At 57.7% G+C, this 14,310-nt stretch overlaps 6 protein-coding genes across 6 annotated transcripts; 3 read left to right on the top strand and 3 right to left on the bottom strand.

Moving 5' to 3' along the window:
• Positions 1 to 241: 241 nt before the first annotated feature.
• SCHCODRAFT_01045551 (uncharacterized protein) lies at positions 242 to 1,239 on the bottom strand (the record flags this gene model as incomplete). The annotated part of the gene is made up of 3 exons (XM_003031433.1): positions 242 to 588; positions 637 to 859; positions 913 to 1,239. Coding segments are annotated over 3 exons (897 nt in total), but the record flags the coding sequence as incomplete, so codon positions are not given.
• A 30-nt stretch (positions 1,240 to 1,269) lies between these two features.
• Positions 1,270 to 1,668, bottom strand: SCHCODRAFT_02478319 (uncharacterized protein; the record flags this gene model as incomplete). The annotated part of the gene is made up of 1 exon (XM_003031434.1): positions 1,270 to 1,668. A coding segment is annotated over one exon (399 nt), but the record flags the coding sequence as incomplete, so codon positions are not given.
• Positions 1,669 to 1,959: 291 nt separating this feature from the next.
• SCHCODRAFT_044710 (uncharacterized protein) lies at positions 1,960 to 2,279 on the bottom strand (the record flags this gene model as incomplete). The annotated part of the gene is made up of 2 exons (XM_003031435.1): positions 1,960 to 2,016; positions 2,067 to 2,279. Coding segments are annotated over 2 exons (270 nt in total), but the record flags the coding sequence as incomplete, so codon positions are not given.
• A 2,021-nt stretch (positions 2,280 to 4,300) lies between these two features.
• Positions 4,301 to 7,611, top strand: SCHCODRAFT_02504581 (uncharacterized protein; the record flags this gene model as incomplete). The annotated part of the gene is made up of 4 exons (XM_003031018.1): positions 4,301 to 4,651; positions 4,705 to 4,903; positions 4,958 to 6,601; positions 6,662 to 7,611. The coding sequence occupies 4 exons, from the start codon at positions 4,301 to 4,303 to the stop codon at positions 7,609 to 7,611; spliced, it is 3,144 nt and encodes a 1,047-aa protein (XP_003031064.1).
• Positions 7,612 to 10,106: 2,495 nt separating this feature from the next.
• On the top strand, positions 10,107 to 11,249 carry SCHCODRAFT_02543986 (uncharacterized protein). Its single transcript, XM_050343625.1, has 4 exons — positions 10,107 to 10,600; positions 10,649 to 10,893; positions 10,949 to 11,000; positions 11,050 to 11,249. The coding sequence occupies exons 1-4, from the start codon at positions 10,286 to 10,288 to the stop codon at positions 11,182 to 11,184; spliced, it is 747 nt and encodes a 248-aa protein (XP_050199521.1). The 5' UTR covers positions 10,107 to 10,285; the 3' UTR covers positions 11,185 to 11,249.
• A 780-nt stretch (positions 11,250 to 12,029) lies between these two features.
• Positions 12,030 to 12,689, top strand: SCHCODRAFT_02504318 (uncharacterized protein; the record flags this gene model as incomplete). Its single annotated transcript, XM_003031020.1, has 1 exon — positions 12,030 to 12,689. A coding segment is annotated over one exon (660 nt), but the record flags the coding sequence as incomplete, so codon positions are not given.
• Positions 12,690 to 14,310: the final 1,621 nt, after the last annotated feature.

Genomic DNA, 14,310 nt, shown 5'->3' with positions numbered 1-14,310 from the left:
AGAGGCCGGTCTTAGGCAACGGCGTAAGGGGGCGAACAGCGCACGCGCCTTTCCGAGTCCGCTGCCGTTTGATGAGCTTCAGAAGCTCACTGCACGCCTTGTTGTACTTCGAAACGATGGCCTTGACGGTGCCCTCGCGACGCTCGGCTGCAGTCTTGACGTGCTTCCGCAGTCGGTTCTCTGTAAATTTGTGAGCTGAGCTTTGAGGCTCAACCGCGCGAGACGTACCTCCATTCTTGTTTCGGTGTGAACGCACCACGCGCTCGACTTCCATTTTGCGCTTCATGATGCCGACCTGGGCGCGTCGGAGCAAAACCAGAGCATTGGCCCGTCGGTGGAGGATTTTGTCGTTGACGAGTTTGCTGAGCTCGGCGCGTGCCGATACGCCCAACTGGAGGCGCTTGCGATCGTAGCGAGCCTTAGCAGCGGCGTACGCCGCTTCCGCAGCCCGGAGGGCGGCCGTGTGTTCCAGGTCACCCGTCACCTGTGTTGCCTTGAGCTCCTCCACTTCGGCGGCGGCTCGCTCGACGTCCTCGTGCATTTCCAATGCCCGCGTCATTTCTTGGCGACCTAGGTTCTTGTTTTGCTCTGCAGAAAGATAAGCCCGTGGTAACAATCGCAAGCCAGGCAGCTTACTCGGAGTCGGCTTCGTTTGCTCAGCGACTTGAGCGCGCCACTGGCCGCGGATGAAAGACTCGTCGTCTGCCACATCGCCAGCCTCGTTGAGTAAAGTGCGCGCCTCGTTGCGCTTTTCCGCCAGCCGTACATCCTTACAACGAAGCCAGGCGCCCAGGCCCTTGATGGCATCTTTTGTGGCAAAGGCAAATTGCGCGTTTAAGGTGTACTTGCGCAGGTGGAACTGGAAATGCAATTAGCGATGCCCCATTTGCGAGCAGGGGAGGATGTACTTACGCCCGCCACCCGGAGATACGGGATCAACTTGCTGATGGAGTACCAGAACCGCTCGCACCCCTCTCCATCCGTGAGCCCAAAGCCAACGCATTTTCGAGGATGGTAGATGAGCTGGCATGGCCAGTCGTGGCCGAAAGCGTGGAAGACGGCGACTGCAAAGCGAAGGCGGTCCAGATAGGCGCCGAATAGGCCATGCTTGACAGCGCTGAGATGTATTTGACACGCGATATCGTATAGGAGGCCGACGACCCAGTCGCAAGGGAGTTCTGCCATGAGGGCGTCCATGAGAGCAACAGAATAGAACTGCTGCTCCCCAGGCGTGGTCATATTCGCCCAGAAGAGGGGAACGTCGTGGCGGCAGAGAAGCGCCATCGCCGCTGTGACGTCGTGAGCACCGGTATTCGCTTTTGCGATGGCGGTTTGTGCGGCCTTGAAGCTATCTTCGCAGTTCTGCAAGGCTTCCGTAGGGACGCTGATGCCTGCAGACTGCGGGTCGAATGGCCGACGCTTCGTTGCCCTAGAGCTCGCGCTGCGAAGGCTGTCTACGCGGTCGCGAGTCGCCCGCAGGGTCTCCTCCGATAACATGATACCGCCTGGATGATCGAAAACCGGATCACGCGTTTGCTTGTTGTGCTTCTGAGAGAAACACGCGTCGATTGAGACAAGCGCATCGGGGGTGTTTGGATCTCGCTTGCTCAGCCGCCGATTGCCACCGAAACACGCGGGACATCGAGAGCGGAGAAACTCCGTTGGCCTGGTGAGTGGGGGCTCTCGACACCGCGAGGGGCCGGCGGCGAAGTCGGAGGCGCTATTGTTGGCGCCATCAGGGTCGACGTCCGACTGGCGTTTGCGCCTGCGGCCGATGACGATGGGGGTCTCTGGATTGGCCGCGACGCGCCGGGGAAGTCTTGCCGCCGGCGTCGAAGACGATGGCGGGGAGGTGCTGTCATCGCTGCTCTCGTCGCTGACATTCACCTCCCCGCTATGTGGCGCTAGCGTTGCGTTGCGGGCGGCGGCCACGACAGCGTTGACATGGCTTTGTACGCTGTCGTACAGATATGTATACCACAGCAAGGCGGCGCCAAACCGTTTGCGAAGGTTGTCCTGTACGTAGCATGAGTGCGCCGAGTTACATAGCGAGCGAGAGCACCTACAGAATAATTTAACTTGTGCGAGCGTGCGAGGAGGAACGCCTCTGTTGCCTTGCACCAGGCCGTCACATTGGGTGATATGTTGAGGAACAGCAGTCGCGCGAAGTCGAGGACATTCATGTCCACTGCGAGGGAGGGTCGCTGTGGTGCACACGGGAACAGTCCGACCTCGACGAGCTGACGAGCTGCCGACCGGCACTTGCATGAGTCCACAGTTATTCGCGAGACGTCTAGGGACGATGAGTTTACGCCTCATGCTGCGGCGCAAGCGACTCACCGCTGAAGCGAAGTACGACAACGTTGAGTACGCGCCGCTCTTGGCCGCCGCAACTACAATGCCCGCGCGAGGGCTCCAGTCGTTTGGGCGGATCGCGTAGATCGTTGGTCTCCTGCATCAAGCGCATGTACGGCGCACGCAACTGGGGGAGGACGTGGGCGGTCCATTGAACTGTTGTAGCTTCGCGCTTCGCGCGATACGCCTCCCGTCTAGCCTCCTTAGCCGCATCTGCGATGTCCATCTCTTCGCCTTCGCTTTCAATTGGAGGCCCATCGCCCTCTACAATCTCGTCCGCGTCTTGGTCGTTGTTATCTGGTTCGAGGTCGGCCTCCGGTATACCAAGCGCGAAGCCAATCTGCTGAGGCAGAGCACGGCGCCCGCGCGACCCTTCCACAGCCCGACCAGCATCGCGAAATGCGACGACCGGGCTCGCATTCCGCCGATCTCGTACTCGTTTAGCATTGAGAGATTGCGGTGTCATTCCAGTACCCGACTGCAGGCGTAGAGCACCTCTGATAGGTGTCGTGGGTGTGTATGTGCGGGGACGGAGGGGTGTCGATGGCTCATAGTCAGAGGTGGGGGGCATTGAGGTACTAAGAAGATCATCGTCCATCACGGCTCCTCTGGTGGGCGTGGAAGGTCGGGATTCCGGCAGCTGGCTTGTTGACGCGCCATCGTCGGATGCGAGCAGGCGTGCCGCGATCTGGGAGCGCTTCGCTGCACTGATACGTGGACGAGGACCCATTGAGCATCGAAGACGAAGGAGACGGGGGGAGGAACTCACCTTACGATAAGATCGATTATATCTGGTTCCGTCCATTTTGGCGCTGGGTGCCTGCATTGTGGCTACGCGGGGTACCGATCGGGGTAAGTCAGCGGAAGCAGATTGGATCAGTAGGGGAGTGAACTCACTCGCATGACGCGATCAAGGCATTGGGAGGGAGGGAGGGATTGCCATGGTACTTTGACCTCGAGGTAGGGTCCATAGGAGTTCTGTAAACGAATGAGGATTGCCTACATACTTCTTGTGAGCGACATGTGCAACGGGGAATTGCAGAGACGCACCGCAAGTGAGGCTCACGTCTACATCTTCGAACAACGCAGACGGCCAAGAGGACGGGGGGTGGAAGCAAAAGTAGAATCTTGTAGGTTCAAGGGTCAGCTAGACTCCGACTGCGACTTGGGAAGAATACCCTCCTTGCGCGGTATGAACGTCCAGACTGAGGCTAAGGCGACTTGACGAGGTCTCGGAAGCTTGAGGGTGGGTCCCACATAAGATGAGGACCCACATCCCCGTCCCACAAAAGATGAGGACGGGGACATCGAGGTGCGGGGCGGTGCGGCGGTCTTGATCGAGGAGGTTTGCGGCGAAGGTATCGGTCTTGAAATGGCCATTTTCGAGGTCGGTCGCGTATTCGTCCGGGATTTGCGTGTGTGTCGTATTGGAGACGGCAGCGGAGGGAGCGAGGGAAGAAGCGGAGGCGGAGGGAGCGAGGAGACCGGAGGGGGAGGCGGCGGCGAGCGGCGACGACAAACGACAGTGCAGAATGTTCTGCGGGACACGTGGAACAATCAGAGAGCAACACGACACAACAGAAATCAACAAACGCCACGCACGCGGAACTGCTCGTCAACGAACGCGCTTGCTGTTACCGCCGCCCACCGCTGCCCTCCCTATCCCTTCGCACGCGTCGCCCTCCTCTCCCTTGACGCGAACACGCAGCTGGTTCTCGCCACTGCTTGGGAAAGGGACTTCGTAAGCTGGGTTGTCATCAAGAAGCGCTCTACTGACAAATTTCAACAGGCAGTTCTTCCTCGTCGCTACACGAGCTCTGTCCTCATCTTTTGTGGGACAGAGTGTCAGTCCTCATCTCTTGTGGGACTGACAGGGCACGTTCACCGGCCTGATCGTACGCGAACCTAGCACCAACCCCGACCTCCGCTCTGCGCGCGCTCGAGCATGGCACCACCCTCCTCTTCGGGCTCAAGACCGCGCCCTCCCGCGGCCGGCCAGCAAACATCGACTGTGTCGCGGAACAGTGAATGGGCGCCTCCTCTCGTCGTTCAACCTAGCGGCATCGTCGCGCGGCCTCTCACTCCCGAGCACGCATGGGATCCCATGGATCTTGTTCCCGACGCGGACACGTACGTCGCCGTCCCCAGCAGCAAGGCCGCCCGGAAGCGACTCCTCGAGGAGAAGGAAGCCCTGGAGGCTTCGGGAAAGCGCGCGCGCCTCGACAAGCGCTACGTCCTCGTCAATTTGCCGCCGCTGCGTGCCCCATTCTACTACGAGCTCCCGCCGGAGCAGCGAGTACGTCTCAGTTTTCTTCTCCACGGATGCCTTTTACTCACATCTTCTTGTAGGTCGTTGACTATCGCCTCTACCGCCAACCGAACATACCGGTGGTGGAGAGGCTTGTGCTCGAGCGGCTTACCCTCCATCGCCCTCAACGCCGCCACGTACATTTTAACGATGAAGGGTACGGGTACGACTTCCCCGACCCCGTACGTGTCCTAGGGAGGTGGAACTTGCCATTGGATGGCTTCAAGTTGGCGGAGAAACGTGCGTGTGCTTCCTTCGCTATTTTATTACAGTATGTGCTGACGCCAACTTTAGCGGACGACCCCGCACTCCGGAATCGCGTAGTGGGGTGGACCGAACATGAAGAATGCCTCGTCCTCAGCCCCAACACCTCTTACATACCCTACGTCCCCCCTCCCGACATGACCAACTACCGCCTCCGTATGCGCTCCGATGGGCAGTTTGGTGCCGAGGACTGGACGCTCGTGCCGACCTATTATATGCCCTCTGACGCCCCGCACATCGCTTGCATTCCGCGCTGCCCTCCCGCCCCCGGCCATCCGTGGCACTTAATGTGGCTCGGTGTCGACATGTGGTTCGAGTCGGTCTTGGACAACTACAAGCCGCACGCGGAGAAGGTGGTGCTCTCGCGTGCCGTCTTCAAGGAGTTGAAGAAGCTGGTGAACCCCCTCCGCAAGCTAGCGACGGATTATCTGGCGGACTGCAAGCGGAAGAAGATGGACCCTTTCCCCTGGGCGCGCGGTCTGGAGATGACGCTCAGCCATCTGATGGGACGTCTGGGAGCTTTGCCTGTGAGCCGTCGCCGCGCTGTGCTGATGGCTAGAGAGTGCCAGCGCTTGTGGCGCGAGCTCTTTGGCATGATGAACTTTGTTCATCTTGTTCAGCCGGTGCTCTCCGGGCTCGTCGACGCGCCGGAAGTCAAGACCCCGCACTGGTTCATCGGAGCGGTGACGGAGGATCTCCACCATGTTCAGCTACTCTACGCGGCCGGCGTGCCCGTATGGTACGTTCGCGACTACGACATCGAATTCCACCAACTCCTTCGCACGAGGAATAGGATCGCCGTGCCGTACGCCGAGGAGATGCAGTCCATGTACACGCCCGCGCAAATGGCGTGCATCAACCGCCACCCCGACAACCTGCCATTCATCTTCGAGGGCTCGCCGAAGGACCCCCGACGTGTGAAGCACCTCCATCGTTATGCTACCCTTCGCGTCGCCGTCAGCCGGCCCATCGATGATCCCTCCGACGACAAGGATCCGCTCGCCTTCGTGGACTTCGAGCGAGGGGCATCCCGTGCGCGGCCACTCGCAAACCTTCCAGGGTTCATCGCGGAGGTCGGCAATGGAGGTCCTCCACGGACGCATGGGGAGCAGCAGCATGACCTCCCCCCCTTCGACTTCGACACCGCCAACGTGCCCGAGCAGGTCGAGGCCCCATCGGAGCAGTTGCCCGACTTCCTCTATGCCGGTAGCAACTTTGAGGATTACGAGTTGATTGATTCTCCCGTCTTTCGTCCTGTCGGCTTCACCGACGACGAGATTCCCCCTCTCGCGCAACCTTCGACGACCGCATCAACGGGACCTTCGACATCGAGTTCGGCCACGACGGCTGCGTCGAGTTCGGCCACGACGGCTGCGTCGAGTTCGACCACGATCGCATCAAGTTCGGCTCCTACAACTGCAGCGAGCTCTGCTGCCGCGACTTCGTCAAGCTCGGCGCCGAGTTCAGCAATCCCAAGTTCAGCAGATGCGTCGTCGTCCCCGGGGTCGCCAACGACAACAACAGAGGCCGCGGATACGTCGAGTGCGCCACCTGGGCCTCCTGCAGAGCTGATTACGCCGACGATCCCCGGTCAGTCGCGCTGGGGACGCTCCACATCTGCGTTGCCGAAGTCGAAGCGCCGCGTCCGAAAGGCCACCCCTCCCCCTCGTGCACGTACGTTTGAGGGCATTTGCATTCTAACCTCGTCCTGTTACTAACATGAAGCTTCCCCAGGCCATCCATCCCTTGACCTGCCGTCTATGCCTAGCAGCTGGTACAACCAGATCAAGGACGTGCGACCGTATTGGCCCTTCGAGTCCAGCAAGACCGACGACCACCGCAGCTTCCCCCTCCCCTCCATCATCACCGGGCCCGACACGGACGAACGCTGCGCGTTCTATGTCCAGGCTTGGACGGCCCTAGCTCCGTACCTTGTCGAGGGCGCTCAGAGCGACGTCCGAGAGTTGGACATGCCCATGGTGATCGCACCGGAGCAGGTTCCCAACCCGGAGGAGAAGGAATGGCAGCCATCTTCGGAGTCTCTTCGCCGCCGCACGGCGCTCAAGGCTTCCGATTGGAAGCAACTCCTCTTCGCGCGTGTGACGATGCGGGGTCAAGGTGCCGTCGCCGGTACAATGGGCATCATCCGCGACCTGCTCGGCGAGGGCTTCGACTGGGACGCATTCGTCAAGAGCCAGCTGCAGCCATACACCATCCGCGGGGTCGTTGTCCAGCCTGGGATGTTGCCGCCGCCCAACGTCATGAAGGACGAGTTGCTCTACGTCCAGGAGCTCGGATTCCGGCAAGATGTCGTCGACCTTGAGCGGCGCGTGCGCCCTTACGCCTTGACGCCGGCTGAGGAGCTGCACCGCCTTCGCCATATGTTCGACAGGCGCACCTGGGATGGGGTCGACATCTTCAACTTGAAGGATCTCGGCGAGGGTCGTGGGCTTGCGGCGGCAGACTGGCTGGAACGTTCGCGCTACGTTCAGGCCTTTGCACGGGTGATGATGCACTGGATCCCGCGCCTGCCGGCATCCTTGGACCACCTCGCGCGCGCCGAGAGAATGACGTACGGGCAGTTCTACTGGTTCGAGGAGGAGGTCGTCGCCTTCTACGTGCGCCTGCTCTGGTACGAATTGCACCGCACAGCCATCGCCCCTCCCCGTCGCAGCACCGCGTAGACCGACACTCCCCTCCGATGGACTTTGCCGCGCCGCCCCGCCTTCTTGTTTTTCTTGGACTTTTTTCTTGTTATTTTGTATATCACACCCTATGTATACCTGACGCACCACCCTCCCCTACCCCTACTATGCACCCATGGACTATAGATGTTGTTTGGCTCTTGTTTGTTTGTGCTAGGTGGCGCTGTATATGCTATAGGTAAGTGTACGATACCAATGGGCCCCAATAGGCCGGCAACGCTACACCCTCCGCCAGTCAACGCATGGCAGGTAGGGGGTGGGAGTGTGGTGGGCCCTTCTCACCGCCTTCCGGGTGGTATAGTGGAACTTTCGCCCTGCTGCCCCATCAAAAGTTCTGCACCGACGACTTTCAGAACGTTCTAAGCCTCATCTCAGCAGAATGTTCTGTTGCTAAACGCTGCAGAACATTCTGCTACGACGAGTCTCAGAACATTCTGCTACGACGAGTGTCAGAATGTTCTGCACCGACGACTTTCAGAATGTTCTGCGCCTCATCGTAGCAGAATGTTCTGCACCGACGACTTTCAGAACGTTCTACGCCTCATCGTAGCAGAATGTTCTGACATCACGAGCCTCAGAATGTTCTATCACAATGAGATTCAGACATTTCTGTTGAAATGTGATTTAGAATGTTCTACTACAATGAGATATGGAATGTTCTGCAGTGTTGACAAGTAGAAACATCGCCTTCTTTGCCTTAAAAGCTCTGTTCCTATGCTGTCTAGTAACTGGTCTAGCTCTTTCCTATTACAGTAAGCACTCATATAATATATAATCTAGTGGCTCTACCTTCCTGGCTTGTCTATTGAGAGTACCCAAGTCTGAATTCTGGGAGATGCTTTGCCACTTTGTACTTATCAGTTTTGTATCTCCAAGTCACTATTGCTGTGAGAGCAATATACTATGATAATCGTCTCAAAAGTAGTAAGTAGTGGAATACTCTGGAAGTTATTGAGATAGAATGTTCTGGTAGTGATCCTGACAGAAACTTCTAGAGACATAGATACATAAGATGAGATGTGATAATCCAAGGCGAGACAAGACAAGACAAAAAGGACAAGCATAGAGTAGACCCAGAAAAGACGGGATAAAATAGGGCAAGGTTGAGATGTGACAGTATATAGCTACCGAGAAAGAATACAATAGGATTAGATCACCTACGATATAACAGTTCCTTCTCAAAACACCGCAAGATAATCACAGACAAATATTACAGAATGTTCTAGTGACTTGTGATGTTCGATATGATGAGAAGTCTTGCACTGTACTACCTGGCCCTGTCTTGTCATGTTTCCCAAGTGGTTCTATCTTATTTTATTGTACCACATTACATTGTTTTACAATAAGACAACATGCAGTGAGACAGGATAACATACATGTGTTAACACGGATGTGAAATTAGTGGTCAGAGCATATTATGACTTGTCAGGACTAGTGATCAGTATATTGTGGTAGAACCTTCTACAGACTTAGACTCATAATGTGTTATAGCTGGATATTGGGGGCACAGCCAAAGACTGAACCAATAGCCAAAGGCATATATAGCTTGTTTGGATGTATTTATTAGACAGCTTTTACCTTTGATCCTGTTCATCGTCTCGTTCCCAGCCGTCTGCCCTCCGCAGATATCTCTTGTCCTGCAGCGGGTGTACAATAGTGATCCTGCCTGCCACACTTGCCCAGTGAGGAGTGGGGGCTTGTATACCTTCTCATGCCCGATGAGAGAGCTGGATCAACTTCCCTCCCTCCGACAAGTCCTATCGGTTGCTCCTGGGTCTTTGTTTGGAATTCCCAAATGGGTGATGCCCAAGCACATCACATATAGTGAGTCGTGTGCTATATGTACACCTTTATGAGAGGTAGTGCTTCTAAGAGACACATATCAATGTGGTCTTGATCATAGCACACATATAGTACATCAGTGGGCTCAACGTACATCTATTGAGCAGTGCTAGTCAGTATACTAGTCTATATAGATATACTTTCAAGCTAGTAGGATATGCATTACTGTACTCATAAAGACATTAGATTACTATATACAACCTATACAGAAGCCCTATAGACATAGCTATATAGTACATAACATATTCTAGAAAGAGCACATAAGGTCAACCAAAACTTCTAAGGAACAGAAAGGTCAAATGTCTGGAGGAAAGTATTTGGGAGGGTCTAATAAATGTATGAAAAGATGTATGTCTATTGTATACTTTCTAGGTAGCCAAGGCTGTACCTGGGCTCGACGCTGTCCGGCGTTGTTAGGTGCGCGTGCTTGCCCAGTTGGTGGAGAGCCTTGTTCAGGAGGAGATATCTGGCCAGACGGAGACGTTAGACCCGTTGTAGGTGCGCCTGCCGTCTTTTGCTTGTCTTTCTTCTGACTGCCCTTCTTCCGTTTCTGACGCTTTTTCGCCTGCGGATCCTCTGACTGAGGGTCCTCAGCCGTGGCCAGGTTCCGCTTGCTTCTGCGTGGTTCGGGGTCGGGTGTGTTTCCCATGCAGAGCAAGAATACGAGAGGCGATGGAGAGGTGCGTCGGAAGTCCACGGAGAGAAATTGCGAATTTCGATCGGGAGACCTGAATTTGTGGCCACGTTCGTCGTGCATGGGGCTGCGACTAACCTTAAGCTCCCTCCATATCTGTCCTTGTCACCTACGCGCATGTCGAAGTACTGCGAGTGCTCCGATCCCCTCTTAGAAGCCGCAGGACTGCCCAAATGTGACGTCCATCCCGATATGCATTTCTTTCCTCGGCGCATTCCTGCCATCCGACACAGCGTTACTGTTCAACACCACGATGCCACCCTTTCGGATGACCCTGACCCGCGCACGATACATGTTGGAGCTGCCGACCGTTGGTTAGGCGGCCGCGGAATGGACCAAACACCGATCTCTCCATTGAGCCATGCCCTATGGCGTCGGAAGGATGTACAGCCAGGCGAGGTGCTGTGCTGCTTCGAGCGTGAACAAATACTGGTGCGTTGACAGTAATTTGGGTCTCTGCTATCCCTGATATGCACTCAGCTCAAGAATACTCAGTCTGGGGGCAGTAAATCTGTATTCTTCACCCTCTACTGCACGATCACCCCCGGCGAGCACGATACACGCAATCATCTCTTCCCCTCACGCTTCATCTTCGAGACTTACCACTGTGGACTCGATTGGCACGCCCCGAAGTGGGCTAGCTGGCCTACCTCTTGCTACGAGTTCGTCGATTCGGCGCTGACCGTTGCGGTCATGATCTACGGACTCATGTCAAAGGGCGGTGCAGTACGTGTATCTTCAATGTCTTTTGATATATCTTTCATCTTACCAACCTTGCTAGATGACCGTTAGTGGTGCGGACGAACGATGGGAGCCCTTGATATGGCTTTGCGTGGGTGGGCTCAAGTACCGCCTGTACATTGCTAATCGTCTTTTCACAGACCCAAGGCACTTCTTACACCACATCTTTCCCCACTCTCGTACAGCTGGCGCACCGTGTATGGAGAGAAGACGATGAAGCCTGGGAATCCGCGTTGAGGGCGCAAGTCACCGGAGTTCTGCTTCCAACTAGGTAGAAATGGCTAGTGATCATCACTGGAAGTATCCCCTTCAACAAATATAGCTGCCTATGACTTCCGTTATCCTCTGTTCGAAGTGAGAAGGCATGCTATTGTCAAGATAGATGCGAGACGAGTGCCGGACGCGTGCTGTCACTTCGCGTGACACCGTGACATGACGACTTACTCCCTCCCATCACCACCCAGTTGAGCTGCAAGAGCTGCGCTGCAGGCGCACCTGTGGCAGTGTCTACCTCGTTGGTGGGGTCATTCCAGCAGCGCTCCCAAGTAACTGGGTGGTACCTCTCATCATGGATTTCGCACTCACCACGTACCGCTCGATCTCATATCGCTGCAAGACGCGGAATGACCTTCCATCACGGCAGGTGAGTCCCCATACCTTCTTCCAAGTATGTTCAAAGCTCTAATTTGCCCAGCAGATCCCATGACTGAAGCGTAACCAATGCCAGTCACAGCTCGAGTCCACTCTTCCCAACCCCTCCCTCTCCATTCCCGAGCGCGTCAAGGGCGAACGTGTCCTGCCGCACCAGCTCCTTGACCGCAACACACACTCCCCTGCCTCGCGAAAACTCGCTGTAAGCCCTCGTTGTGCTGAGGCCTGCCCGACCCTTCATCATCCACCGCCGCTACGTTGTTTAAGCCAGCGCGCTTCAACACGAGGATACCCCCAATGTCACGGCGCTGCAAGACCTAAGCCTCGACAAGGTGTCGCAGGGGCGCAGCAGGCCAACCTAACGGAGCTCCTCTTTGATTGACCGTAACAACACATGGCAAGGAGATGGGAGGACCAGGAAAAATCGGAGGGTGCATGCTCAAAAGCTCGCCTTCGGTATCTGGGTCTCATGCGCCCCGACCTTCGATCGAGAGCGGATACGCCCGTTCTTTCACGACCTCGACGACGAAGACGACGTTCACGATGCAGGAGAGACGTGCTCTGCCTCCTCCTCCCCGCCCTCCTCTCCTCGATCATCGCGGGTGGCGTCGCGCCTTTCAAGACCTATGTGATCGGCCAGTCCTTCAACGTGTTCGTCCAGTTCCCCCTCACCCCCAACCCCCCGCAATCCGCCAAGGACGCCCTCATGCACACCGTCGGCATCAACGCCCTCGAGCTCCTCGGCCTCGCAGTCGGCTCGATCGCGCTCGGCTCGATCGCGCTCAGCAGCCTCACGTCCTGCCTCTGGATATGGACCGGCGAGCGCAACGTCCTCGGCTTCCGCCGTCGCGTCTACGCCGCCTTCGCGCATAAGCCCATAGCCTGGTTCGACACCACGGTCGCCCGGGGTGAGGGTGCGGGCGGCATAATGGCGACATCCGCGCGGGAGACGGACGACGTGCGTGCCGCATCGTCCCTCGGCTTCGGCTTGCTCGTACAGCACCTCACGACGCTTGTCACCTGTCTGGGGCTGACGTTCTCGTGCTCGGCGGTCCTCACCTTCGTTACCCTGTCCTCCTTGCCCGTCCTCGTCTTCGTGCAAGCGATTTCGCAGCGGTTAACGGGGCCAAGGCTTGCGGGTAGTGGTCAGAAGCAGAGACTTGCTATTGCACGCGCGAGGGTCAAGGACCCAGCAGTGCTCATTCTGGGTCAGTTTAACTGTCATTTTACTGACGACGTATGCTCACTTTTGTCACAGACAAACCGGCCTCTGCCCTGGACATCACCTCGTCAGGACGCCCGCAGCGAGGACGAAGGGAAGGGCAAGAGCTACCTCAATGACTGTTGCCGTCATCGTGAGGACCGTCCGCTGATGAGGGGAGGGGAGAAAGTGAAGGGGGAAAGGGATAGGGGGAAGGAGATCGTGGAAGAGGGAATGCGTATGTACACGGGGATTTTTGGATCGAGGGAAACCCGCGCACCACCGCTGCGCGCTTCTACACCCCCTCGACCGAGGACGGCTCCTTCCTTGTTGACGGTCCCACCGCAGCCTACCTCCAGGCCATCCTCCCCTCGCCCCGCCCCGACGCGCCCATCCCGCCCACGCCGCACAGCCAGACCGCCGCGCCCTCCCCCTCGCCGCTCATCAACGCCAACGCGCGCGCCGCGTACGAAAAGGACCCGATGCCGTTCCGTACCATCGTCCCCGCGGGCTCGCCCTACCCGTACCCCTTCACGCACGTGCGCCGCGCGCCGTACGTCTCGCCGCCCGACCCCAACCACCCCGCGGCGATACAGGAGCAGCTCGCACGCCAGTGGCAGGTGTATGCGCAGAACGACCAGGACGCGTTCTCGACGACGGAGACGATGAGCAGCACGCCGTTCCAGGGCGCCGGCTTCTCGCGGTGGGCGCTCCTGCACACGACGCGGCTGCTGGGCGGCCGGCTCCCGCCACAGAGCGTGCAGAGCAGCCCGAGCCACGAGCCCATACCGCCGCCGCCTCAGGGCGTGGGTGTGCGCCGGCGCCGGCGCGAGGACGAACAGCCGGTCCCAAAGGTGCCGCGCAAGCCGCCGCCGCGGGTAGCTAGCACCCAGCCGCGCGAGACGAGCCCCGAGCCCTCGTCCTCTTCGGGCGAGGAAATCGCCGGGGAATCAACCGCGGGCGAGCAGGACCGCTTCCCGGTCCAGGACGAGGGGTGAAGCTGGACAAATACAAATGGGCAGATGACGCCGTCCGCGCCTCCTCCTGCCACTGCTCCACCCCCACTCCAGGAGGAAGAAGACGAGGGTGACTGGGTCGACGAGGAGGACAACGAGGAGGAAGAAGACCTACTCGAGCTCGAGTTCCACCCTTATACGCCCGATCTTCGATCGAGAGTGGATACGTGCGACCAGAGACGGAGCGCTATACGCCCGATTTGCGCTGGAGTGCGGATACGCCCGACCATTGGAGAGAGCATACTCGCACGCCCGAGTCGAGACGGAGCGCATATATGCCCGACCCTCTCTTGACAGCACCCAGCCTGAGGGAGCGAGTGAGGGAGCTAGGGAGCATTATATGCCCGAGCTGAGATGGAGTGTGTATACGCCCGCACCCGCCTTCGCTTGCTCTCCCTTTCCTCCTTTTGACCGGGGTCCCGCGCCCGCGCCCGCACTCCCTCACTCTCGTCTGGTGCCTCGTCTTCCCTCGAGATTGCTCCCTTCCCTCGCATGCCCGACTTTCGAGTGGGAGCGGAGGCGCCTCGCCCCAC

The sequence above is a fragment of the Schizophyllum commune genome, assembly GCF_000143185.2.
Source record: "Schizophyllum commune H4-8 unplaced genomic scaffold SCHCOscaffold_7, whole genome shotgun sequence".
Taxonomy (NCBI): domain Eukaryota; kingdom Fungi; phylum Basidiomycota; class Agaricomycetes; order Agaricales; family Schizophyllaceae; genus Schizophyllum; species Schizophyllum commune.
The sequence above is the reverse complement of the archived record's forward strand: the minus strand, read 5'-3'. Positions and strand labels throughout refer to the sequence as shown.

What these genes read in the sequence shown, in the direction of transcription:
- SCHCODRAFT_02543986 (XM_050343625.1), top strand. Translation starts at nt 10,286, where the DNA reads ATGTCGAAGTACTGCGAGTGCTCCGATCCCCTCTTAGAAGCCGCAGGA. An exon ending in TCGAGCGTGAACAAATACTG is followed by an intron (nt 10,601 to 10,648) that starts GTGCGTTGACAG and finishes ATATGCACTCAG; the next exon opens with CTCAAGAATACTCAGTCTGG. An exon ending in AGCCCTTGATATGGCTTTGC is followed by an intron (nt 11,001 to 11,049) that starts GTGGGTGGGCTC and finishes GTCTTTTCACAG; the next exon opens with ACCCAAGGCACTTCTTACAC.